Source organism: Girardinichthys multiradiatus, chromosome 6 (genome assembly GCF_021462225.1).
Source record: "Girardinichthys multiradiatus isolate DD_20200921_A chromosome 6, DD_fGirMul_XY1, whole genome shotgun sequence".
Taxonomy (NCBI): Eukaryota; Metazoa; Chordata; class Actinopteri; order Cyprinodontiformes; family Goodeidae; genus Girardinichthys; species Girardinichthys multiradiatus.
The window spans coordinates 132,621-160,054 of record NC_061799.1 but is presented as its reverse complement, the minus strand read 5'-3'; the positions used below and the strand labels follow the sequence as shown (position 1 = coordinate 160,054).

The window sequence follows — 27,434 nt, the reverse complement described above, 5'->3', positions numbered from 1 at the left end:
TGAAGGAACAGTGCAATTGAATGTCATCAGTATACAACAATGTTGTCCTATGTAAAAATATAAATGCCCCCTTGTTAAATCATGAATTAACCACATTTGTGGAAAGCCTAGCTTAATTTTGCTATCCACACCCATGCTTAATTACTGCCAGACCTATAGAATCAAGAAACCACTTAAATAGAACCTGTCTTGCAACATATGTAGGCTAAAAGATCTAAAAAAAGAAGCCCATCATGTCTTAATCTCAAGAAATTCAAGAACCACTTACATGTCTGGAACTGCAGCTAACAACACTGAGAACCACAAATTACAAATGGAGAAAGGAGTAGGAGAACTTTCCTCAGAGTGGCTTGCCCACCATAATTACCATAAAAGCACATTTACTATTCACCAAGCAAATCATAAAAGCCCCTAGAACAACACCTAAAGCACTGCACCCCCCACTTGATTCAGTTTAGCTTAGTTTTTATGGTTCAACAGAAAAGAAAAGCTGGGCAGCATTAACATCCATGAAAATCTGCACATTTATGCAGATTCGGATTTAGTTATTCAGAACATGACAATGCTAAATACCGAAGTAGAAGTCAACTAAATTCATGAGTCTTTTTTTCGCACTTATCCAAAAAGCGTCTTTAGTTCTAAACATTGGAGTTATCAGGCTTGTCATTCCACATATGGCTGGAGGGTCAGACAAACTAAGATGGTTATTTTACATAATATTGTAGGGCATTTTGAACCAAAAGACATTCTCAGACATTCTATCCTTGGAGTGAGACTGATTCACTCAAATACCAAAAAACACCCAAACACAAGCTTAGCCTTGTAGCATATGCAGTCTGGTGGAGTGAGGAATGTTCAGACCTCTACACTGGGGAAACAAAACAGCAGCTACACAAAAGGATGGACCAACAAACAGCCAGCTCATTGATTCAAACCTCAGCATTTCATCTACATCTCAAGTACAGGGGACACTCTTTTGAAGATGGAAATGTTCATATTTAGGACAGAAAGGGCAAGTAATTTAAGAGAGTAGTAGATGATAAGAGTAAACAGAGATGGGCTCAGGTTCCATCTTTCTAACACCTACATAGCAGCCTTAACTCGTCATGTGACTAAAACAGTTTGCATGTTGACATTGCTAGTTGACATGTTTAAATTATCAAGTTACAATTACCCAAACAGTGAACCGACTGGAGGGTGGGGCAAGTGACTCTTGTGACCTTTACATCCAATTAGTGTTATTGTTTTTATTGTAGCTCCTTAGCCTGATACTCCATACCAACTTTCATAACTGAAGAATCTTGATGACAGCCAAGGGTGCTGCTACATAGGCTAAGAGGGTTATTACTGTTTCATATTGGGACAGTTGGTGTGGTTTGCATTATGTATTTAGTCATAATGCAAACCGCCTTCAATCTTAGATGTATATTAAATTGCATTTGGGTGACAGAAAAACAGAAATCTATTGAGGGCCAAATACATTTTCACAGCATTTTAATGTTTTGGAATATACAGTCATATAAATAAATTAAAATATGTTCAGCAGATTAAAGGTACTTTTTACTGAAATGGACTTCAATAGTATTCAAATGTAATAAATATTACTGTATACTTTGAATTATCATCAAGTTAAACAGAGCAATCTGCTCAATTACCATTTGGAAACTAAAGTTAGGAGCACCAAGCTCAGGTTTAAAAAAGTTCTTTAATGGAGTTCTTTAACACAATCTTTAACACATACCAACCAACAAAACTGTGAAAAACATTGACTGACAATAGATTTAAATATGCTCTTCTTTTGAGCGTGTGTGTTTCCTGTTTGCTTGTGTAGGTCCAGACTTCAGGAAGTTAAGTCAGCTGAGTAAATTGCTTCAAGGATCAGGGGTGACTCTACCCCAGAGGCTGCTGCAGTGCATTCCTCCCTCCATCCAGCAGGAGGAGTTTCAGCTCATAGTGGATGCTTTGCAAACCGGAGGGCACTACAGCCAGGCAAGACAGGTGGCAGAGCTGGGTGATCTGCCTGTCCATCGCCTCCTCCTGAGCCAGGTCTGAGCTCTCGGGTAACACAGGGTTCAGACGTATTTTTTAGGTTTTACCTTAGAAGTATATTGAGTCATGTTAATGTAAAAGAAGAGTGGGCCCAAAATCTTTAACGATGATGTGAGACTAAGACAGTCAGATAGATAGTGACTACTTCTTGGTATTGCTCTTAAGGATGTAGAGCAGCACTTTACACTGTCAACTTTCTACACTGTTACCACAAGTTGCACAGCTTCTTTTATCTCCACGCCTCGTTAGTGCAAGTCTTTCTTAACAAATCTTTTCCAGAATCTCTGCTGGCCATATTATCAGAATAACCTTGCCTACTAAACAAATTCCACTGGCTCTGTCAAATATGACTTTGCTTCTCCCTCTGCCCACAGACAGCTTTCCATGATCATGTCACTCCATAGCATACGATCTTTTTTCTCCCATTCTCTTCTTCTACTATCCTTTTTAATCTAGTAATCTATCCATGAGAAGGTGTTTATGCTGATAAGCTGCCTTAACTATTCACCATTCAGCAAATGTGTCTCAGATGAAGCACTTTCTGACAATCAAATACATTCTGTGGACATTATTCTTTCTCACCTCCAGTGGATTAACAAAGTTCTAGTTTTTAAAATTGCTTTAATTAAGCCACTTTATCCAAGTACTTATATCAGCAAATTGTTGACTTTGTTCTCAGAAAGTTTAATTAAACAATAACTTTTCATTTCATAGCGCATTACTGTAAGGGATTATGATTATTGATCATAAATATTTATCAAAAAGTATAATTAAAAATCCTTTTTCAGAAGAAATAAATTCAAAACAAAGATAACCTTTCAAATAGAGATCAGAGATGTGTGATTTTTGGGTACACGGCACTTAATTACAATTGGTTAATTATCATTAATAATTTATGTTTATTAACCAAAACCACGCCGAATGTCAATGTGTTATCAACCGTTACCGAATGGTATTAACCCTATTTTGACAGTTAATCACTTGCACAAAATAACACAAGCAAGCGCTGTGAGCATTTATTAAACCAATAGTCTCTCTTACAATCAACTATTCTGGTCAACAACTTTCCAACTTTAATCACCAAGAATAAGGATACGTGCAGACGGTAGTTGGAGATCAAACCAGCAGTTTATGGACTATGAGCTTTGCATTGACTTGGAATATGGGAACAACAAAATCAATGGGAGGCATTGACTTTCCACATAGGCAGCGCCCTCAGGAGCGGCTTAGCTCTTTATCAATATAGTCATAAAACCCCCTAAGGCAGGAACTCCGTGAGACACAAAGGGACATAAACTGTGAAACAATGAGATGAACACAAGGCTCAGTTTGCAGCCTCAGTCTGTTCTACAGCCACTTTAACTTCAGAACATGTAATGCATGCACCGGCATTCAAAGTTTTTGAGCGCAGCCGCGCTTTGCAGTCCATCAATATTCAAATGCAATCATAGTTAAACATAAACATTTCAAAATTGAATGCAACAAGTTAATACTTTGGAATAACTAATAGTGACCCCAGATCACATTAACTATGCGCCCTGCCCAGACTAGTGACCAAATGGCGGATGGCCTAACAATACATAAAAAAAAGGAAAAAAGGTGTTTTAATAAAGTAAGACACACTTTTTTAAAACACAGGAAATACTGTTAAACTATAGCACATTTTCAATTTACAAGGTATACAGGTCCTTCTCAAAATATTAGCATATTGTGATAAAGTTCATTATTTTCCATAATGTCATGATGAAAATTTAACATTCATATATTTTAGATTCATTGCACACTAACTGAAATATTTCAGGTCTTTTATTGTCTTAATACGGATGATTTTGGCATACAGCTCATGAAAACCCAAAATTCCTATCTCACAAAATTAGCATATTTCATCCGACCAATAAAAGAAAAGTGTTTTTAATACAAAAAACGTCAACCTTCAAATAATCATGTACAGTTATGCACTCAATACTTGGTCGGGAATCCTTTTGCAGAAATGACTGCTTCAATGCGGCGTGGCATGGAGGCAATCAGCCTGTGGCACTGCTGAGGTCTTATGGAGGCCCAGGATGCTTCGATAGCGGCCTTTAGCTCATCCAGAGTGTTGGGTCTTGAGTCTCTCAACGTTCTCTTCACAATATTCCACAGATTCTCTATGGGGTTCAGGTCAGGAGAGTTGGCAGGCCAATTGAGCACAGTGATACCATGGTCAGTAAACCATTTACCAGTGGTTTTGGCACTGTGAGCAGGTGCCAGGTCGTGCTGAAAAATGAAATCTTCATCTCCATAAAGCTTTTCAGCAGATGGAAGCATGAAGTGCTCCAAAATCTCCTGATAGCTAGCTGCATTGACCCTGCCCTTGATAAAACACAGTGGACCAACATCAGCAGCTGACACGGCACCCCAGACCATCACTGACTGTGGGTACTTGACACTGGACTTCTGGCATTTTGGCATTTCCTTCTCTCCAGTCTTCCTCCAGACTCTGGCACCTTGATTTCCGAATGACATGCAGAATTTGCTTTCATCCAAAAAAAGTACTTTGGACCACTGAGCAACAGTCCAGTGCTGCTTCTCTGTAGCCCAGGTCAGGCGCTTCTGCCGCTGTTTCTGGTTCAAAAGTGGCTTGACCTGGGGAATGCGGCACCTGTAGCCCATTTCCTGCACACGCCTGTGCACGGTGGCTCTGGATGTTTCTACTCCAGACTCAGTCCACTGCTTCCGCAGGTCCCCCAAGGTCTGGAATCGGCCCTTCTCCACAATCTTCCTCAGGGTCCGGTCCCCTCTTCTCGTTGTGCAGCGTTTTCTGCCACACTTTTTCCTTCCCACAGACTTCCCACTGAGGTGCCTTGATGCAGCACTCTGGGAACAGCCTATTTGTTCAGAAATGTCTTTCTGTGTCTTACCCTCTTGCTTGAGGGTGTCAATAGTGGCCTTCTGGACAGCAGTCAGGTCGGCAGTCTTACCCATGATTGGGGTTTTGAGTGATGAACCAGGCTGGGAGTTTTAAAGGCCTCAGGAATCTTTTGCAGGTGTTTAGAGTTAACTCGTTGATTCAGATGATTAGGTTCATAGCTCGTTTAGAGACCCTTTTAATGATATGCTAATTTTGTGAGATAGGAATTTTGGGTTTTCATGAGCTGTATGCCAAAATCATCCGTATTAAGACAATAAAAGACCTGAAATATTTCAGTTAGTGTGCAATGAATCTAAAATATATGAATGTTCAATTTTCATCATGACATTATGGAAAATAATGAACTTTATCACAATATGCTAATATTTAGAGAAGGACCTGTATATTACCACTACTAGCTATTGCTGATATTACATAAACTGCATTTATTAATTTTAATGTCTGCATAAAAACTTGTGGATACAAAACACATTGTCCACTAATAAACCACATTTACTGTTTGGAGAGTCAACTAACGATTTGATTCTAAGCCTTTACAAACAAAAGATAAAACACCTTCGGCAATTCCTTTGTGGGATTTCCCAACATCTAGTATCCATAGCATCAGCGGATGCCATCTGTTCATTAAATATGTCTTCCACTTTCCTCTGTCCTCTCTCTTGTTTGTCTTCTCCAGCCTTTTTCCACATATCAGTCCCAGAAATCCCACTTTCATGTCTGTCTATGTAATGAAAATGACCTTAGCTATTGCATTGCACTGTTGTATTGCTCTTGCATCTTATACTGCTCTATATTTACTCTCACTCACTTAAAACTGTGCACATATATTTATATTATATTGTAGATATGTTTATACTGTTTAATTTGTATTGTATTGCACCGACTACGCCAAAACAAATTCCTTGTATGTCCAAAAACCTACTTGGCAATAAAGCTTTTCTGATTCTGATTCTGATTTGTCTCGGATTACGACTGGAATCACCTGTGGTTGGCCCAAGTTACCTAAAGGTTTATCAGATGCTTTACTGTGTATTTTAGCTAACATTGTAGAAGTCGAGGTTATTATACTGTATCTAAAGTTTGGAATAGTGGGCTTTCTATTATGCTACGCTATGTGTAAACACAGCATAAACAATACATTAATTTGCATTTGAGTAGAATTTTGGGTGAAAACATGAGATAAGTTAATGATATACATTTAGCCACAGCAAAACAAAGTTGCGCTAACAGTATTTAGCTTTAACAACATAACTACAGAACAGGTAAACATATTAGTGACAAAAAAAACTAACTGGATCATGTTCTGTATTTGCCTTCCCTGCAGCTACTTCAGGAAGTAAACATCCACAAGACAAAGTGGCAGTGGATGCGTTTGGAGACCCGAGTCGCCTTCTGGAAGAAGTGTCACATGCGGTTAAAAGCTGACAGCACTGATCCAGGGGCAGCCTCGCAGTTCTTTCGATCACAGTCTGAGGTTGCCTTCCCCCCTACTGATCATGAGAGTAAGACGGAGATTCTGGACATCCAGGAGTGCTGCTTGCTGCTCCAGCTCACAGCGCACTGGCTTTCTTTGCAAATCCCTGCTCCTGTAGATGAACTGGAGAGGCTGGAGAAAAGGTTCTGGCTCTGTGAGGTCCAGAAACACATCCTTACAGCTACAATAGAGAAAGATAGTGTGTTCAATCTGCCGCCACCAGCCATCACACCTGAAACTAATGCATACGAAGTGTTCATGAAGGAGTTCTCTTTTTCTAACATACCAGACCTGAATATGGAGAAGTACCTGAGTCTGGAGGGATTCCAAAGTCACTCAGAGAAGCAGGAGGAGTTGGATGCTGAGTCAGAATTAGGTGTTGAAGAGAGGAGAGTTTTGGCACTACTAATTGGTCAGTTACTAGATAAGGGTGGTATCCATGAAGCCAGTCGTGTTTGCCGCTATTTCACCATACACAGTCCAGATGTGAGGGTGGTGCTGCGCTGTCATGCTTTGGCATGTGGAGCCATGGTACCTGAACCACATGAGGAGACCTCAGAAGCAGCAGAAATGAAGGCCCTAACAAATTGTATGTTTCCTTTGACAACTTCTCTAAGATCCTTTTCCCCACTGCTCCTTAATGTCTTTTTCTTATCTGCCCCCTCCAGCTCCCTCACTTAGTAGTGTGTCCTCATTTGTGATGCTGCCCCTTCTTGAAGACGCAGTCACTGTCCAGATCCAGAAACTGGTCGGTCAGTGTTGCCATGGAAGCAGCTACTGCAAACAAATTCTTAGCCTCTACCAGCTCTCCAAGGTCTGCACCCTTTTTTCAGTAAAAACTAATACATTTGAGTGTTGTACATTTTTTCTTAATATCTGTGATAACCCTCCAACTGCCAGTTAGCAGGTCACCACTCCTTTTGTACACGACCTGCTTGTTTATTGCTGCATCTGACTGCTAAATAGATTCCTGGAATTTAACTAACGCTCCAAACTCTTATAAAAAATGTTTTGACTGATCTATAAAGGATCCTGGAAATTTGCTGATTCTTATTAAAGCAGCCCATTACATTGACAGAAGCCCCTCAATTTCTGTTCATTAAAGCTTTTGGTACCAAGAAAAAGCAGACCTGCATGATACAAATACACCACTGCTAACTAGAGATGAATGACATACCTTACCATACCCATATTGGTCCCATAAGTAAACTAGGGCCGATAATAATAACCAATATTAATTTTCATCTTGTTGCCGTTTGTGTCCATTTTCTGCGAGGGAGTTGGCCATGTGGTATTTGCTTGGGCAGATACGGGGAGTGTGAAATATTTTCAGTGACTTTTGCCTTTGTTGACAGATCGGTTAAGCCTAAAAACATTCATATAGTATCTACAGGCTTTAGTTAATATGACTAAATGCAATTCAGGTCAAACTACTTCACAATAGAGAACACTAAAGACTATTTTATGTATGGTAGCATGTATCCCAGAAACATTTAGTGAACTTTTGTAAATAAATACAATTTTTTAATTAATACCAAAGTCACACTGTCGCATTTGTTTCACTGCCTTTATTTTAAAGGCATAGGGACCATGATGATGCCATGCAAAGGAATCTGACAGCCTATGTTGCTGATAGGAAATGCAGGGACACCAGCTTATGAGCGTTGTCTTAAAGGAACAAATTGAATTTCTATGTGATAGTTATGTTATGATGTTTTTTTACTGGACATGGCTAAGTTGATCTCACGTCTGGATTTATGAAACCCAACAAAACTCATCTGTTTGTACCGGTTTGACCAATGTTCTGTGAAGAATATGCATAAACTCTGCTGGGGAGTCTTGTAGGGGGTACTCTGGGAGTATGGCATACCAGGCCCTTTGATACGAGCTGTTAGGTCCCTGTACGACTGGTGTCAGAACTTGGTCCGCATTGCCTGCAGTAAGTCAGACTCATTTCCGGTGAGGGTTGGACTCATCCAAGGTTGCCCTTTGTCACTGATTCTGTTCGTAACTTTATGAACCGAATTTAGAGTCGCAGCCAAGGTGTTGAGAGTATCCTTTTTTGTGGCTGTAGGATTGTGTCTCTGCTTTTTGCGGATGATGTGGTCCTATTGGCTTCCTCAGCTCGTGATCTACAGCTCTCACTGGAGCAGTTTGGAGCCCAGTGTGAAGCAGCCGGGATGAGAATCAGTGCCTCCAAGTCCATCTTGAGCCGGAAAAGGGTAGAATGCCTTCTCCGGATCGGGGGGGAAGTCCTGCCTCAAGTGGACAAGTTCAACTATCTTGGGGTCTTGTTCACAAATGAGGGTAAAATGAAGCGGGAGATCGATAGACGGATTGGTGCTGCATCAGCAGTGATGCGGGCGCTGTACCGGTCTGTCGTGGTGAAGAGAGAATTGAGTCAAAAAGCAAAGCTCTCGATTTACCAGTCGATCTACGTTCCTACCCTCATCTATGGTCATGAGCTTTGGGTCATGACCGAAAGAACGAGATCACAGATACAAGCGGCCGAAAGGAGTTTCCTCCGTAGGGTGTCTGGGCTCTCCCTTAGAAATAGGGTGAGAAGCTCGGTCATCCGGGAGGGACTCAGAGTAGAGCCGCTGCTTCTCCACATCGAGAGGAGCCAGTTGAGGTGGCTCGGGCATCTGGTTAGCACGCTTCCTGGGTGCCTCCCTGGTGAGGTGTTCCGGGCACGTCCCACCGGGAGGAGGCCCAGAGGAAGACCCAAGACACACTGGAGGGACTATGTTTCTCGGCTGGCCTGGGAATGCCATGGGATTGCCCTGGATGATCTGGCCCAAGCGGCTGGGGAGAGGGAAATCTGGGTCTTTCTGCTTTGGCTGCTGCCCCCGCTACCTGACCCCAGATAAGCGGAAGACAATGGATGGATGGAAGGATGGATGTCTACAAGATTAAGCTATGATTTATGCTGAAGGGGAACTTGCAGAGGGGATTTAAATAAATGCTTCTGTCCTATACATATTGTTTCATTCATGTTACTCATCAGTTGTATGAGACATCTTTAATTTAAAACACAGCAGTGGTTTTGGTATTGTTTATTACCTCAGTCTTTTTCCGTTTGCTTCCTCAGGAACTGCGGTGCCCCTTCAGTCATATCAGCAGAGAAGATCCTCATTCTGTGCTAAAGAACCTACTGATGTTGGAGCAGCCAGATCAGTTCAGGATGGCCAAGACCTTCATCAAAGCTCAGGGTCTTAGTGCTGATACTGTGGCTGAGCTGGTCTCCGATGCTTTGGTTCAAGGTCTGCTGGCATCTACCCAGGAACTGCAACCTGGTGAGAAGAGAGCTAACTTTTACATCATATACTACTTGCCCCTTAGCTTTTTTCCCTGTTAAATCTGGGCATGTTTCAACCAGGTGAGAAACAGATTTTCAGACCATCGGATGGGCAGGAATTACTAATACAGCTGATCAGACTTTGTGAAGACTCAAACATAGTGGGACTAAAACTGATGGAATACCTCCACAATGTTCCACTGAGGAACCTAAACTCCGGTATGAAACACGTACAGACATGACTGAACTTAAATGTCATTAAATGTCAGTAATTGAAGTAGCCCTAATTGTATGTATCAATACACATTTATTAATGAACCATTTTTTAACATCGTCCTTCCTTGTTCTGTGTAGTTGTGGAGCTGCTCATTGTGGCACACAGCTGTTTCAGTCTCACTTGTAACACGGATGGAATTGTTCGAGTTCTCCAAGCTGCTCGTCATCTCAGCCATACCTACCTGGCCCCAGGAGAGCACTACAGCCTGCTGGTAAGTCCTTAAACCTTAATTACAAAAAAATAAATTATTAAAATAATATTTTCATTGTCACCTTGGACTTCTCACAATGATGTTTTATAAAATTTAAAAGAAATTTAAGAACTGCTGTTTGTGTGGACTCATCTGTTCTTGTGTTTTACTTGTTTTTTATTTTGTTGTGCTGATAATGTTTTGCGACTGGAAGCTTTGGGTGAACCAGCAAGAGGTGGGGAAATTAGTTTATAGTGAGGTACTAATTTTCAAGGTCACCTACCACCATTATAGCCTAAATAAAATAAATGTAGAGAGATATAAAATTATGTATTTTTAAGGTCATTTGCCAGAGATTTTACTGTTGTTAATATATTTTAATGGCCAAATACAAAAACACAAACACACATGTAATGATGTGACAGATTACTGATATTTAGGGTAACCTAGAGACGTGTTTGCTGCTGACTGGATGTGTTGTGAAAATTAGAATGAAAATCAGAACTATCAAAGCATAAAGAATCAAGGAGCAATAAGGAAACAGAGGAGATAAAGGCACATTTCTCTCTGTGAAAGTGTTTTGAGGCATGTCCCAAAGACATATTGTACTATTTAAAAGGTTCTGTGAAACTATCTAGGCCAGTCTGAAGCAACTTCTACTGGCCTTACATCTGAACAACCAAAAATCTATTTTAGTGCAAGTACTGTCGTTTTCCACTTTAGATACAGTGAAGAGAACAATTATTTGAGACACTGCTGATTTTGCAGGTTTTCCCACTTGCAAAGCATGTAGAAGTCTTTCATTTCTATCATAGGTACTCTTAAACTGTGAGTGACGGAATCTAAAACAAAAATCCAGAAAATCACATTGTGTGTTTAAGTAATTAATTTGTATTTTATTGCATGATACAAGTATTTGATCGCCTAACAACCAGTAAAAATTCCACCTCTCACATACCTGTTAGTTCTTCTTTAAGAAGCCCTCCTGTTCTCCACTCATTACCTGTAGTAACTGCACCTGTCTGAACTCATTATCTGTATAAAAGACACTTGTCCACACATTCAATCAAACAAATTCCAACCTCTCCACAATGGCTAAGACCAGAGAGCTGTGTGAGGACATCAGGGATAAAAAAAGTAGGTCTGCACAAGGCTGTGATGGGCTACAGGAAAATAGCCAAATAGTTTGGTGAGAAGGCAACAACTGTTGGAGCAATTATAAGAAAATGGAAGAAGTTCAAGATGATGCTCAATCTCCCTTGGTCTGGGGCTACATGCAAGATCTCACCTCAGTGATCATGACAAGATGACAAAACATAATTTGGATGGTGCTGAAATTATCATGTCCAGGAAAAACTTGGGCCCCTAATAGGAGATAGTTGTAAAATCTCTGTGCTTGTACGTGACAGAAAGAAGAAAGCTAAAAGGATAAGAGACAGTAATAAACAATCAAAAAAAGCCATAAACTGTCAGGTACAACCAGACACAGAGTTAATATCAGCAACTAAGTCATATAAACTGGCTTTATTGAACATTAGATCTCTGTCAGGAAAATCATTTTTAATCCATGACTTCATTACTGACCACGATCTTGATGTTCTGTTTTTAACAGAAACATGGTTACATGAATTTACTGAAGTTCCCATTCTGATAGCGTCGACGCCTCCGAACTACAATTTTCTTTGTGAGAGCAGACAGCAAAGAAAAGGTGGAGGGGCCACTTTGTTTAAAGATTTATTAGAGTGTAAAAAAGTATTTCTGGGCAAATTTGACTCTTTTGAATATTTGGCTCTCCAGGAAAAGAGCCCGGTCCAAACCATGTTCTTGAATATTTACAGGCCTCCTAAGTCCAAAACAATCTTTATCAGTGATTTTAATGAACTTTTATCTGTGATATGTGTTGATTATGACTGTTTAATTATTGTGGGAGACTTCAACATTCACATGGACAATCCTGAAGACAGAGGTGCAATAGATCTATGTGACACTCTTAGAAATGTTGGTTTGACTCAACATGTTAAACAGCAAACGCACAAACAGGGACATATTTTGGACTTGATCATCACTAAGGGTCTAAACCTTTAACCAGATTTACTCTTCTACCTCCACTTTGCCCTGCAACACTGTAGATGAGCTGGTAGAACCCCTTCATTCTAAAATCTCAGACATCATTGATTCAATTGCTCCAATTAAAGTGAAAGTCGTTTCTGGGAAGAAAATGTCTCCGTGGAGAAGTGCTCCACCAGTCAGAAGAGAAAAAAAGGAGTGTCAAAAAACTGAACGCAGGTGGAGAAAGACTGGACTCCAGATTCACTATACAGGTCCTTCTCAAAATATTAGCATATTGTGATAAAGTTCATTATTTTCCATAATGTCATGATGAAAATTTAACATTCATATATTTTAGATTCATTGCACACTAACTGAAATATTTCAGGTCTTTTATTGTCTTAATACGGATGATTTTGGCATACAGCTCATGAAAACCCAAAATTCCTATCTCACAAAATTAGCATATCATTAAAAGGGTCTCTAAACGAGCTATGAACCTAATCATCTGAATCAACGAGTTAACTCTAAACACCTGCAAACGATTCCTGAGGCCTTTAAAACTCCCAGCCTGGTTCATCACTCAAAACTCCAATCATGGGTAAGACTGCCGACCTGACTGCTGTCCAGAAGGCCACTATTGACACAATCAAGCAAGAGGGTAAGACACAAAAAGAATTTTCTGAACGAATAGGCTGTTCCCAGAGTGCTGTATCAAGGCACCTCAGTGGGAAGTCTGTGGGAAGGAAAAAGTGTGGCAGAAAACGCTGCACAACGAGAAGAGGTGACCGGACCCTGAGGAAGATTGTGGAGAAGGGCCGATTCCAGACCTTGGGGGACCTGCGGAAGCAGTGGACTGAGTCTGGAGTAGAAACATCCAGAGCCAACGTGCACAGGCGTGTGCAGGAAATGGGCTACAGGTGCCGCATTCCCCAGGTCAAGCCACTTTTGAACCAGAAACAGCGGCAGAAGTGCCTGACCTGGGCTACAGAGAAGCAGCACTGGACTGTTGCTCAGTGGTCCAAAGTACTTTTTTTGGATGAAAGCAAATTCTGCATGTCATTCGGAAATCAAGGTGCCAGAGTCTGGAGGAAGACTGGGGAGAAGGAAATGCCAAAATGCCAGAAGTCCTCTCTCCTAGACATGGCAAGTGACTGAGCTTCTACTGTAACTAACTCTATGTGCTCTCTTTCAGACTCTAACCTTGACAACTGGCTCAGAGTTTATCTGTTCTTTCTTTCTAGATGAAACGACTAAAGGAACTACATCCATTAACATTTACTTTTCCTTCCCATAGAAAGTACTCCTGGATCAGTGCTTCTTTGTTCTCTTTGTGTCTCTGCTCTGTTCTCTCAAACCCCCAGTCGGTCGTGGCAGATGGCCGCTCATACTGAGCCTGGTTCTGGTTCTGCTGGAGGTTTCTTCCTGTTAAAAGGGACTTTTTCCTCTCCACTGTCGCTGCATGCATACTCAGTATGAGGGATTGTTACAAGGTCAACGCCAGTGACTGTCCACTGTCTCTACATGCTCATCCAGGAGGAGTGAATGCTGCAAGTCACTGACTTGATGCAATCTGCTGGGTTTCCTTAGACAGAAACACTTTTTATCCAATTTGAATAAATAACTGAATCTGACTGCACTGTTCAATGGTTACAATTAACTGGAATGTATGAACCTGACTGTTGTGAAGTGCCTGGAGACAACGTGTTGTGAATTGGCACTATATAAATAAACTGAACTGAATGGACTGAATTTTATATAGCGCCTTTCCAGTCATACAGACCACTCAAAGCGCTTTACACTAACGCTCACACATTCATACACCGATACGCAGATTGGTAGGCAACTTGAGGTTAAGTGCCTTGCCCAGGGGCACATCGACATACAGCAGGAGGAAGCTGGAATCGAACCCACAACCTTCAGATTGCAAGACAACTACTCTTCCTACTGAGCCACAGTCGAGCATCGCTGTGTAAAGTGCTACAATAGCACTAGAATGATGTCTATTCAAATGCAGACATACAAGTGTTGATGAGTGTTGTGTTAATAACTGAAATGGAACTTTATCATGTCGGTGTTTCTGTGCGTGTTTGTGTACATGCAGGTGCGACTGCTGACAGGTATTGGCAGGTATAATGAGATGACGTACATCTTCGATTTGCTCCATCAGAACCATTGCTTTGAGATGCTACTTAGGAAGAAGGTGGACACAGAGAGAGGACAGGTTTGGCACTCGTGCACACACACACACAAGGGTTAGGTTTGATCAATAAAAGAAGATTCAAATAGACATAATAAAATAAAATTGGCAGCTTTAATGCCCTCTTTTTGCAGAGCTCTAGTTTGAAGACTGCCCTGCTGGATTACATTAAACGCTGCCTCCCTGCTGATAGCGAGAAGCACAACATGGTGGCACTGTGTTTCAGCATGAGGAGGGAGATTGGAGAAAACCATGAAATTGCTGCCAGGACACAGCTGAAGATGATTGAATCTCAGGACTGGGGTGAGTAGAAAGCTTCACACAGCTTGAAAAATAGAACATATCAGCAAAAATTGCCTGTATTGTATATCCATTATAGATTATTTGCTTTAACTGCCAAGTAAGTTTTACTCTCATTGAATTTGGTTAACAGTTGTGACTCCTGATCTGAAGAGTTCATTGGTAAAAGTGTTGGGCCTGCTGAAGGATTCTGCAGAAAGTTTCTCCAAGGTTATCCAGCTTCCCTTTGTGCTCCTAATAATAGTTTTGATGCATGAAACATTGTTATACTCTATGGTTATGTGTGTGTTTGTGTGTCTTTCTGCCAGGACTCCTGTGTGCGTCAGGCGAGTCGCTGTGTCCGTAGAGCCAAACTGATCACTCTTCAGCTCCACTTCTTGAACCAGGGATCCAATCTTTGCATCATCAACCTAAAACCTGCGGGGCTACACAACACAATCATGGCTCTGCCACAATGTTACCAGGTGGGTTTCTGTCACACTCACAACATCTCTCTACTCTTTAAATCCGCTCTCTGCTGTGTATCATATATCCAGTACAGACCAAAAGTTTGGACACACCTTCTCATTCAAAGAGTTTTCTTTATTTTCATGACTCTGAATATTGTAGCTTCACACTGAAGGCATCAAAACTATGAATTAACACATGTGCATTCCCTCCTCCCTCATCCAGGAGGAGTGAATGCTGCAAGTCACTGACTGGATGCAATCTGCTGGGTTTCCTTAGATCGAAAAACGTTTTATCCAATTTGAATAAAAAGCTAACTCCGACTGCACTGTTCAATTGTTAGGATTAATTGGAATGTATGAACCTGACTGTTGTGAAGTGCCTTTCTAGAATTGCGCCGTTCAAGGTGGCAGCAGGTTGGAGTAGCTCTGTTACTTTTGATTCTGATTTATTCTTTTTTGGGAACTTTTCCTCTTGTGGTGGATACAGTTGATTTTTTTTTGGATGACTGTCCACTCCAGTGTCGGATGCTGTGCAGCTTGGAGGATTTTTCTTGATACTTTCTATTTTTTGACATTTGTTATGATGCATTGCCATGGCAACGGGGTTGTTTCTTACAACCGGGAGCAGCTGATTAATATCTCAAAAGCTCAAATAATACTTCAGCTACAACCCCAAATCCCTGATGAGTTGAAAAGGAGATGCCGTGGATGCAGAGCAGGAGCTAAGAGAAGAGAGAGAAGGAGGAAGTTCAAACCATCTCTTCCGTCGATTTTGATGGGCAATGTGAGATCGTTGGGAAACAAGTTGGATGAACTCCAAGCCCTACAAAGGACCCAGACAGAGAACTGGGCATGCAGTATTGTGTTTTACTGAGACATGGCTGCAGGATCATATCCCCGACTCCAGCGTCTCTCTGCCGGGCTTTTTGACCATACGAGCAGACCTAGATTTAAAGAGGAGTGGCAAATGTAAAGGAGGTGGACTGGCAGTACTTGTGAACAACAGATGGTGTAATCCAGGACATATTACTGTGAAGTGTCATCTCTGCAGTCCAGATATTGAACTGTTGGCAGTAAGTTTTCGTCCATATTATTTACCCAGAGAGTTCACCAGTGTTATTTTGGCAACAGTTTATGTTCGACCTTCCGCTGTTGCTGACACTGCATGTGATGCCATCAGCTCAGTTGTTGCTGAGCTACAGACACAAAACCCCAATGCTTTTGTGGCAATTTCTGGTGATTTTAACCATGCTTCACTCTCTGCTACACTTCCAACGTTTCAACAATTTGTCAGCTGCTCTACCAGAGAAAACAAAACATTGGATTTGTTTTATGCAAATGTCAAGGATTCATACATCTCTACAGCAAGACCTCCTCTAGGCAAATCAGATCACAATCTTGTTTTTCTCTGCTCAAAATATAAGCCCCTTGTTCAGAGGCAACCTGTAATAAAGAGGACTGTGAGAAAAAGGTCACAGGAAGCTGAAGAAGCTCTGCAAGGTTGCTTTGAGGCTACAGACTGGGACGCACTGTGCCAGCCACATGGAGAGGACATCAATGCCATGACTGAGTGTGTAACCGACTATATAAACTTCTGTGTGGATAACTTCATCCCCACCAGAACCGTGAGATGCTTCCCCAATAACAAACCTTGGATCACCAGTGACCTGAAGGACCTGCTTAACAAGAAAAAAAGAGCCTTCAGAGAGGGAGACAGAGAATTATTGAGGAGTTTACAGAAGCAACTTAAAGTCAAGATAAGAGACTGCAAGGAGGTGTACAAGAAGAAGCTGGAGAGAAAGCTCCAGAAAAACAATATCAGAGATGTGTGGACAGGGATGAAGAAGATCACAGGCTTCAAGCAGAAAGAAGATCAGACCGATGGAGGTCTGGACAGAGCCAATGAACTGAACACATTCTTCCATAGGTTCAGTTCAGAAACCAGCTTCGCATCCTCCTCTCCTGCTCACAGCCAAACAGACATTCCATCTTCCTTTGACCCACAGGACCCACAGCTGTCCAGTAACACCTCACATTTTTTATCTTCCACCTCAGCCCTAGACCCTTCTGCTTCTACATGTTTGCCTTCAACCATATCAGAAGATGCTGATGCTTCCTTTGCTTCCCCCTTCCACCTGTGTGTCTCAAGAAGTCAGGTGAAGAGACAACTGGAGAGACTGAATAGGAATAAGGCTGCAAGTCCAGATCATGTCAGCCCTAGAGTCCTGAAGGCCTGTGCAGAGCAGCTCTGTGGGATTCTGCAGCACCTCTTCAACCTAAGCCTGGCCCAGAAGAAGGTTCCGGTGTTGTGGAAGACCTCCTGTCTTGTTCTGGTACCAAAGAAAACTCACCCATCAGTCCTCAATGACTATAGACCTGTTGCCCTGACATCTCACATCATGAAGGTCCTAGAGAGACTCCTGTTGGCCCACCTGAGTAAGCAAACAGTAAACCATCAGGACCCCCTTCAGTTTGCTTATCGCTGTGGAGTTGGAGTTGAAGATGCCATCATACACCTGCTTCAACAAACCCACTGTCATCTGGACAAAGCCAGCAGCACTGTGAGGATCATGTTCTTTGATTTCTCCAGTGCATTTAATACAATCCAACCTGATTTGCTTTGTCAGAAACTCCAGAAGACTCAGGTGGAGGCCTCAACAATCTCCTGGATCAAAGACTACCTGACAAACAGACCACAGTTTGTGAGACTGAAGGGTTGTGAGTCTAACCAGGTAGTCAGCAGCACAGGAGCACCACAGGGGACTGTACTCTCACCATTCCTTTTCACTCTGTACACCTCAGACTTCCAGTACAAGACAGACTCCTGTCATCTGCAGAAATACTCAGATGATTCTGCAGTCGTGGGGTGGATCAGAGATGGACAAGAAGCTGAGTACAGGAAGGTGGTGGACCGCTTTGTGGCATGGTGTGGAAACAATCATCTCATTTTGAACGTGACTAAAACAAAGGAGATGATTGTAGATTTTAAGAGAAACAGGAGAAGAAGTGGAGGTGGTGGAGGAGTATAAATACCTCGGTCTTCACCTGGACAACAGACTAGAGTGGAGATGCAACTGTGAAGACATCTACAAGAAGGGACAGAGCAGACTGTACTTCTTGAGGAATCTTAGGTCCTTTGGTGTTTGCAGCAAGATGCTGCATATCTTCTATAAGTCTGTTGTGGAGAGTGTGATCTCTTCTCCATCATCTGCTGGGGAAGCAGCATCAGAACCAGGGACTTAAAAAAGCTCAACAAGCTGATACAAAAGGCTGGCTCTGTTCTGGGGACTCCTCTGGAACCTCTGGAGATCATTGTGGAAAGAAGGATTCTTCATAAAATGAAGAACATTATGGAGAACCCTGAGCATCCTCTTCATGAGACTGTCCTACAACAACAGAGTGTCTTCAGTCAGAGGCTTCTTCAGATCTGCTGTAAGACGGAGCGCTACAGGAGATCCTTCCTGCCCACAGCCATCAGCATCTACAACGACTCTTTGAAGAAACCTTCATAATATGAGCTATAACAACATTTACTTTCCCTTTGGGATTAATAAAGTATTTTTGAATTGAATTGAATTGAATTGAGACAACATGTGTTTTGAATTGGCGCTATATAAATAAAACTGAATTGAATTGAATGTGGAATTGTACAGGTCCTTCTCAAAATATTAGCATATTGTGATAAAGTTCATTATTTTCCATAATGTCATGATGAAAATTTAACATTCATATATTTTAGATTCATTGCACACTAACTGAAATATTTCAGATCTTTTATTGTCTTAATACGGATGATTTTGGCATACAGCTCTTGAAAACCCAAAATTCCTATCTCACAAAATTAGCATATTTCATCAGACCAATAAAAGAAAAGTGTTTTTAATACAAAAAACATCAACCTTCAAATAATCATGTACAGTTATGCACTCAATACTTGGTTGGGAATCCTTTGGCAGAAATGACTGCTTCAATGCGGCGTGGCATGGAGGCAATCAGCCTGTGGCACTGCTGAGGTCTTATGGAGGCCCAGGATGCTTCGATAGCGGCCTTTAGCTCATCCAGAGTGTTGGGTCTTGAGTCTCTCAACGTTCTCTTCACAATATTCCACAGATTCTCTATGGGGTTCAGGTCAGGAGAGTTGGCAGGCCAATTGAGCACAGTGATACCATGGTCAGTAAACCATTTACCCTTTTAATGATATGCTAATTTTGTGAGATAGGAATTTTGGGTTTTCATGAGGTGTATGCCAAAATCATCTGTATTAAGACAATAAAAGACCTGAAATATTTCAGTTAGTGTGCAATGAATCTAAAATATATGAATGTTAAATTTTCATCATTACATTATGGAAAATAATGAACTTTATCACAATATGCTAATATTTTGAGAAGGACCTGTATACTGAACAAAAAAGTGTGAAACAACTGAAAATATGTCTTATATTCTAGGTTCTTCAAAGTAGCCACCTTTTACTTTGATTACTGCTCCACACACTCTTGGCATTCTGTTGATGAGCTTCAAGAGGTAGTCACCTGAAATGGTTTTCCAACAGTCTTGAAGGAGTTCCCAGAGATGCTAAGCACTTGTTGGCCCTTTTGCCTTCACTCTGCGGTCCAGCTCACCCCAAACTATCTCGATTGGGTTCAGGTCCGGTGACTGTGGAGGCCAGGTCATCTGGCGCAGCACCCCATCACTCTCCTTCTTGGTCAAATAGCCCTTACACAGCCTGGAGGTGTGTTTGGGGTCATTGTCCTGTTGAAAAATAAATGATGGTCTAACTAAACGCAAACCGGATGGAATAGCATGCCGCTGCAAGATGCTGTGGTAGCCATGCTGGTTCAGTATGCCTTCAATTTTGAATAAATCCCCAACAGTGTCACCAGCAGAGCACCCCACACCATCACACCTCCTCCTCCATGCTTCACGGTGGGAACCAGGCATGTACAGGTCCTTCTCAAAATATTAGCATATTGTGATAAAGTTCATTATTTTCCATAATGTCATGATGAAAATTTAACATTCATATATTTTAGATTCATTGCACACTAACTGAAATATTTCAGGTCTTTTATTGTCTTAATACGGATGATTTTGGCATACAGCTCATGAAAACCCAAAATTCCTATCTCACAAAATTTGCATATCATTAAAAGGGTCTCTAAACGAGCTATGAACCTAATCATCTGAATCAACGAGTTAACTCTAAACACCTGCAAAAGATTCCTGAGGCCTTTAAAACTCCCAGCCTGTTTCATCACTCAAAACCCCAATCATGGGTAAGACTGCCGACCTGACTGCTGTCCAGAAGGCCACTATTGACACCCTCAAGCAAGAGGGTAAGACAGAGAAAGACATTTCTGAACGAATAGGCTGTTCCCAGAGTGCTGTATCAAGGCACCTCAGTGGGAAGTCTGTGGGAAGGAAAAAGTGTGGCAGAAAACGCTGCACAACGAGAAGAGGTGACCGGACCCTGAGGAAGATTGTGGAGAAGGGCCGATTCCAGACCTTGGGGGACCTGCGGAAGCAGTGGACTGAGTCTGGAGTAGAAACATCCAGAGCCACCGTGCACAGGCGTGTGCAGGAAATGAGCTACAGGTGCCGCATTCCCCAAGTCAAGCCACTTTTGAACCAGAAACAGCGGCAGAAGTGCCTGACCTGGGCTACAGAGAAGCTGCACTGGACTGTTGCTCAGTGGTCCAAAGTACTTTTTTCGGATGAAAGCAAATTCTGCATGTCATTCGGAAATCAAGGTGCCAGAGTCTGGAGGAAGACTGGGGAGAAGGAACTGCCAGAAGTCCAGTGTCAAGTACCCACAGTCAGTGATGGTCTGGGGTGCCGTGTCAGCTGCTGGTGTTGGTCCACTGTGTTTTATCAAGGGCAGGGTCAATGCAGCTAGCTATCAGGAGATTTTGGAGCACTTCATGCTTCCATCTGCTGAAAAGCTTTATGGAGATGAAGATTTCATTTTTCAGCAAGACCTGGCACCTGCTCACAGTGCCAAAACCACTGGTAAATGGTTTACTGACCATGGTATCACTGTGCTCAATTGGCCTGCCAACTCTCCTGACCTGAACCCCATAGAGAATCTGTGGAATATTGTGAAGAGAACGTTGAGAGACTCAAGACCCAACACTCTGGATGAGCTAAAGGCCGCTATCGAAGCATCCTGGGCCTCCATAAGACCTCAGCAGTGCCACAGGCTGATTACCTCCATGCCACGCCGCATTGAAGCAGTCATTTCTGCAAAAGGATTCCCGACCAAGTATTCAGTGCATAACTGTACATGATTATTTGAAGGTTGACGTTTTTTGTATTAAAAACACTTTTCTTTTATTGGTCGGATGAAATATGCTAATTTTGTGAGATAGGAATTTTGGGTTTTCATGAGCTGTATTCCAAAATCATCCGTATTAAGACAATAAAAGACCTGAAATATTTCAGTTAGTGTGCAATGAATCTAAAATATATGAATGTTAAATTTTCATCATGACATTATGGAAAATAATGAACTTTATCACAATATGCTAATATTTTGAGAAGGACCTGTATACTGAACAAAAAAGTGTGAAACAACTGAAAATATGTCTTATATTCTAGGTTCTTCAAAGTAGCCACCTTTTACTTTGATTACTGCTCCACACACTCTTGGCATTCTGTTGATGAGCTTCAAGAAGTAGTCACCTGAAATGGTTTTCCAACAGTCTTGAAGGAGTTCCCAGAGATGCTTAGCACTTGTTGGTCCTTTTGCCTTCACTCTGCGGTCCAGCTCACCCCAAACCATCTCGATTGGGTTCAGATCCGGTGACTGTGGAGGCCAGGTCATCTGGCGCAGCACCCCATCACTCTCCTTCTTGGTCAAATAGCCCTTACACAACCTGGAGGTGTGTTTGGGGTCATTGTCCTGTTGAAAAATAAATGATGGTCCAACTAAACGCAAACCGGATGGAATAGCATGCCGCTGTAAGATGCTGTGGTAGCCAAGCTGGTTCAGTATGCCTTCAATTTTGAATAAATCCCCAACAGTGTCACCAGCAGAGCACCCCCACACCATCACACCTCCTCCTCCATGCTTCACGGTTGGAACCAGGCATGTAGAGTCCATCTTCACCTCTTCTGCGCCGCACAAAGACACGGTGGTTGGAACCAAAGATCTCAAACTTGGACTCATCAGACTAAAGCACAGATTTCCACTGGTCTAATGTCCATTCCTTGTGCTCTTTAGCCCAAACAAGTCTCTTCTGCTTGTTGCCTGTCCTCAGCAGTGGTTTCCTAGCAGCTATTTTACCATGAAGGCCTGATTCACACAGTCTCCTCTTAACAGTTGTTCTAGAGATGTGTCTGCTGCTAGAACTCTGTGTGGCATTGACCTGTTCTCTAATCTGAGCTGCTGTTAACCTGCGATTTCTGAGGCTGGTGACTCGGATGAACTTATCGTCCGCAGCAGAGGTGACTCTTGGTCTTCCTTTCCTGGGGCGGTCCTCATGTGAGCCAGTTTCTTTGTAGCGCTTGATGGTTTTAGTTTTCCCATTTGTTCGGACTGACTGACCTTCATTTCTTAAAATAATGATGGCCACTCGTTTTTCTTTACTTAGCTGCTTTTTTCTTGCCATAATACAAATTCTAACAGTTTATTCAGTAGGACTATCAGCTGTGTACTGTATCCACCTCCTGCACAACACAACTGATGGTCCAAACCCCATTTATAAGGCTTGAAATCCCACTTATTAAACCTGACAGGGCACACCTGTGAAGTGAAAACCATTTCAGGTGACTACCTCTTGAAGCTCATCAACAGAATACCAAGAGCGGAGCAGTAATCAAAGCAAAAGGTGGATACTTTGAAGAACCTAGAATATAAGACATATTTTCAGTTGTTTCACACTTTTTTGTTCAGTATATAATTCCACATGTGTTAATTCATAGTTTTGATGCCTTCAGTGTGAAGCTACAATATTCAGAGTCATGAAAATAAAGACAACTCTTTGAATGAGAAGGCTTTTTGGAGTCAGCGGTTACCTGGCATATCGAGAAATTCGGAGAATATCAGCAGCTGTTCTGGCCATTGTAAGGCTGCCTGGCATGTGTGATAGGATCTTCAGGGCGATCAACACTCAGACTGAGATGTTACGTGAGCTGAATCGCAGACTGGATGGGATCCTTACACAGGATCGCAGGCAGGTTGCAGTTCCTGGACTCAGGGGTGAAATGGGATAAATCTTGGAGAAAGTTGTTCGCTCGGATCTGGCAGAAAGACCAGGAATTTGGCTGTTTGGATTCACCTTTGAGAAGCACCAGCGAGATTCTCAAGGCTGACGGAAAATTAAGAGTCAGCCTAACCCAAATAATTATTGTTTTTCTGAATCTGGCTCCCCTGCACGGCCTTGATGGCTGGTTATCTTCAACTTCTCCTGGAAGTTATGTAAACATGATGCTCTGCTCCCTCTGTCCCCTCCCTTCCCTGAGGACATCTGTGGACCTGCTCAGAACTTGGCCGGTTGATGAACATTCCAACGTACCTTCAAGGACAATGGCCTCTGTGACAGTGCTTCATGGACTTACTTGCACACACTCACTTGCACAAACACACACATGCTCAAGATAAACATATCATCTTGAGCATGTGAACCCTAACCCTAACCCTAACCCTCACACCACCTTCACCGTTCCCGGCATGATGTTGTTTTGTCAACTTGTTGCTTCTTTGTTCTGAGATTTTTTACAATCTCAAACTGTATCCTGCTAAGGATAAAGTGTGAAATATGATTTTTTTCCTCTACTTACCTAATGTGGCCTCTTTTCTCATCTAGCAAGGGCAGCGCCTGTGAGTGGGCAGCAAAGCCTTGGTGACCCGTCCCCCCTTGTCTTGTGTCATGATGTATGTTTGGTTGGGTTGTACTGGAATTCTAATTTCCCCTCGGGGATCAATAAAGTATCTTTGAATTTGAATTGAATTGAATTGAGAGAGAGAGAAAGAGAGAGAGAGAGAGATGTGTGTGTATATGCACTCACCGGCCACTTTATTAGGTACACCTAGCCGACTGCTCGTTAACGCAAATTTCTAATCAGCCAATCACATGGCAGCAACTCAATGCATTTAGGCATGTAGACATGGTCAAGATGATGTGCTGCAGTTCAAACCGAGCATCAGAATGGGGAAGAAAGGTGATTTAAGTGACTTTGAACGTGGCATGGTTGTTTTTGCCAGATAGGCTGGTCTGAGTATTTCAGAAATTGCTGATCTACTGGGATTTTCACGCCCTACCATCTCTAGGGTTTACAGAGAATGGTCCAAAAACGAGAAAACATCCAGTGAGCGGCAGTTCTGTGGGCGCAAATGCCTTATTGATGCCAGAGGTCAGAGGAGAATGGCCAGACTGGTTCAAGGTGATAGAAAGGCAACAGTAACTCAAATAACCACTCGTTACAACCAAGGCATGCAGAAGAGCATCTCTGAACACACAACACGTCGAACCTTGAAGCGGATGGGCTACAGCAGCAGAAGACCACACCGGGTGCCATTCCTGTCAGTTAAGAACAGGAAACTGAGGCTACAATTCACACAGGCTCACCAAAATTGGACAAAAGAAGATTGGAAAAACGTTGCCTGGTCTGATGAGTCTCAATTTCTGCTGCAACATTCGGATGTTAGGGTCAGAATATGGCGTCAACAACATGAAAGCATGGATCCAACCTGCCTTGTATCAACGGTTCAGGCTGGTGGTGGTGGTGTAATGGTGTGGGGGATATTTTCTTGGCACACTTTGGGCTCCTTAGTACCAATTGAGCATCGTGTCAACGTCACAGCCTACCTGAGTATTGTTGCTGACCATGTCCATCCCTTTATGACCACAGTGTACCCATCTTCTGATGGTTACTTCTAGCAGGATAACCCACCATGTCATAAAGCACGAATCATCTCAGACTGGTTTCTTGAACATGACAGTGAGTTCACTGGACTCAAATGGCCTCCACAGTCATTAGGCCTGTGGTGGAACGGGAGATTCACATTGTGGATGCAGCCGACAAATCTGCAACATCTGTGATGCTATCGTGTCTATTTGGACTAAACTCTCTGAGGAATTTTTCCAGTACCTTGTTGAATCTATGCCACCAAGGATTAAGACAGTTCTGAAGGGAAAAGGGGTCCAACCCGGTACTAGCAAGGTGTACCTAATAAAGTGGCCGCTGAGTGTATATGTGTACATGTATGCGTCTGTACATATGTATGTATATATATTTATATATCTACTTTGACACTGTTGCTCACTGTTCAAGCTTCTTAACCATCACGTTTTAAGCATTAAATGGGAATTAAGTTATATTATGTTTATATTGTTTAATATTACAATTAAAAGTTGAACTGATCTCCCTTTAAATAGTCACAATAGAGAAATACAAGCTATGAGCTCAAAGTCGTCAATAGTCACTTAAGAGTTTTCTTTTAAGCCGTCTGACACACTGTTTCCTGTGTTTCAGGTGTTTGTTGTCTCAGAAGCCTACTGCTACAGTCCTGACTGGGCTGAGATTTTGTACCAGAAAGTTGTTCTGAAAGGAGACTTTTTTTACCTGGAGGACCTGAAACGTCACCGCCCCCTCACTTCTTCTCTATTTGAAGATATTTTCAAAAAGTAAGAAATAACATTTTGCTTCTTCAGCTTTTGTTAAAATACATGTCTGAGGATGATTCTCCACAGAATGTCTGAGGTTTCTCCTGTAACCCTGAAGTTTGTTTGTGTGTTGTTCCAGGCTGGACAGCACCCCCAGCAGTGTCTCCTCCAACTTGAAGCGCCTGCTCACTCACTGTGATGATGTGTTTACCTGCTACAGACTGGCCTACCAGCAAAATCTTTATGATGTCACCAAAACACTGCTGCAAGATAACAAGACTTACAGCTACATGAATGACAGGCTCAATAGCAAAGCATTGATCTGATTGAGCAGCCTCATGTGACAGTTTGTGCAGTCCCATTTTACATTCAGTGGTCTCTAAGAACCCAATAAAATAATGTCAGTATAAAGTAATTATTTGTGTGTTAATCTCAAAAGGAAAACTTTAACCTTCTCTGACTTTGTTTAAAATATGATTTTCCTCCTGCAAAATAACATTTTATGAAATAAAATCTTTATCTGAAAGACATAAAAAAACTTGAACACTGAATTTTGGGTTTTCTTTACCTGTACGCGATAATAATCAAAATTACAAGAAATTAAGCTTGAAATATTTTATTCTATGTAGAATGAAACTCTATTGTCCAAGACATTTAAAGCTTCAAATGACAGCTTGAGGTGTTGATATCATGGAATGAGACCTGTCCATGTTTCGATCCAGGAAGGTGTTCATATCAACTCCAATGATTAGTGCATAATCACTCAAACCAAACAATTATTTTGCTAATAAGGTTTTTAATCATAAGAAGTATACCTCATAAATGGTTGGGCAATAAATGGATGTAAATTCAATTTTTCCAATTTTTGAGTAAAAACAATATGCCCACCTCCCATAGACTGAAATTAATTTTATCAACTTGGTATACTTCATCAGTATCATAACCCCTTACAGTTTAGAACCATCACCTAATGCAACAATAAGCTAATAATATTTATTTTGCAATATGTTCGTAACCACTGGTCAGAGACAGGTCTCCTGTCATAGAGCTACATCCACTTTCTACCTGTGTAGGAAATTGAGAATGCTAGAATGTTTAAAGGGAGAATTCAGCCCTTTAACAATGAGAGATAACTCTGTTGTTTCAAATTAGGTTGAAGTAAAAAAGCAAAAACAAATACACAGATAACTAAGTAACTACAGCCTTGACAGGTAAAAAACAAGTACCAACCGTCATCGTTTTGTCTGTGATGACATGGTGTACTTATGACAATCAATTGTATTATGTCTGCAAAAATTTTCAGTTTGTCTGCAAAAGTTTACAGAGGTTAACCCAGCTCCAGTCTTGATGACTGGTTTTGAGCTAGCTTGACAATGCTAATTACATAGATAGCTGATGTTCTTCAACTAATTTAATTTTAGTTTTTTTTTCAGAAAGTGGTGAGCCAGTTCATCCTTCACAAGAATTACTTCTGAATTCAGTTAAGGCAGGTAAATATGAATTAATTTAGGTTCATAGTTCAGCACATATACATTCTCAACTAAGTTCACAGCTCTAACTTGAACTGGATCTTGTTCAATCATATTTTGTCTGAAGGAAACTTTCAAAATATTCATGTATGACGTAATTT

At 41.7% G+C, this 27,434-nt stretch overlaps 1 protein-coding gene across 1 annotated transcript in view; it reads left to right on the top strand.

Moving 5' to 3' along the window:
* spg11 (SPG11 vesicle trafficking associated, spatacsin) overlaps positions 1–26,348 on the top strand; it is a 92,818-nt gene extending 66,470 nt beyond the window's left edge. Inside the window, exons 29-40 of the mRNA XM_047368367.1 lie at positions 1,832–2,046; positions 6,285–7,023; positions 7,103–7,248; positions 9,526–9,730; positions 9,814–9,951; positions 10,087–10,220; positions 14,353–14,472; positions 14,583–14,751; positions 14,882–14,958; positions 15,057–15,212; positions 25,674–25,825; positions 25,944–26,348. Of these exons, the coding sequence (XP_047224323.1) occupies positions 1,832–2,046; positions 6,285–7,023; positions 7,103–7,248; positions 9,526–9,730; positions 9,814–9,951; positions 10,087–10,220; positions 14,353–14,472; positions 14,583–14,751; positions 14,882–14,958; positions 15,057–15,212; positions 25,674–25,825; positions 25,944–26,130 (2,438 nt within the window). The 3' untranslated portion in view covers positions 26,131–26,348. The remainder of the gene's footprint in view (positions 1–1,831; positions 2,047–6,284; positions 7,024–7,102; positions 7,249–9,525; positions 9,731–9,813; positions 9,952–10,086; positions 10,221–14,352; positions 14,473–14,582; positions 14,752–14,881; positions 14,959–15,056; positions 15,213–25,673; positions 25,826–25,943) is intronic.
* The last annotated feature ends 1,086 nt before the right edge of the window (positions 26,349–27,434 follow it).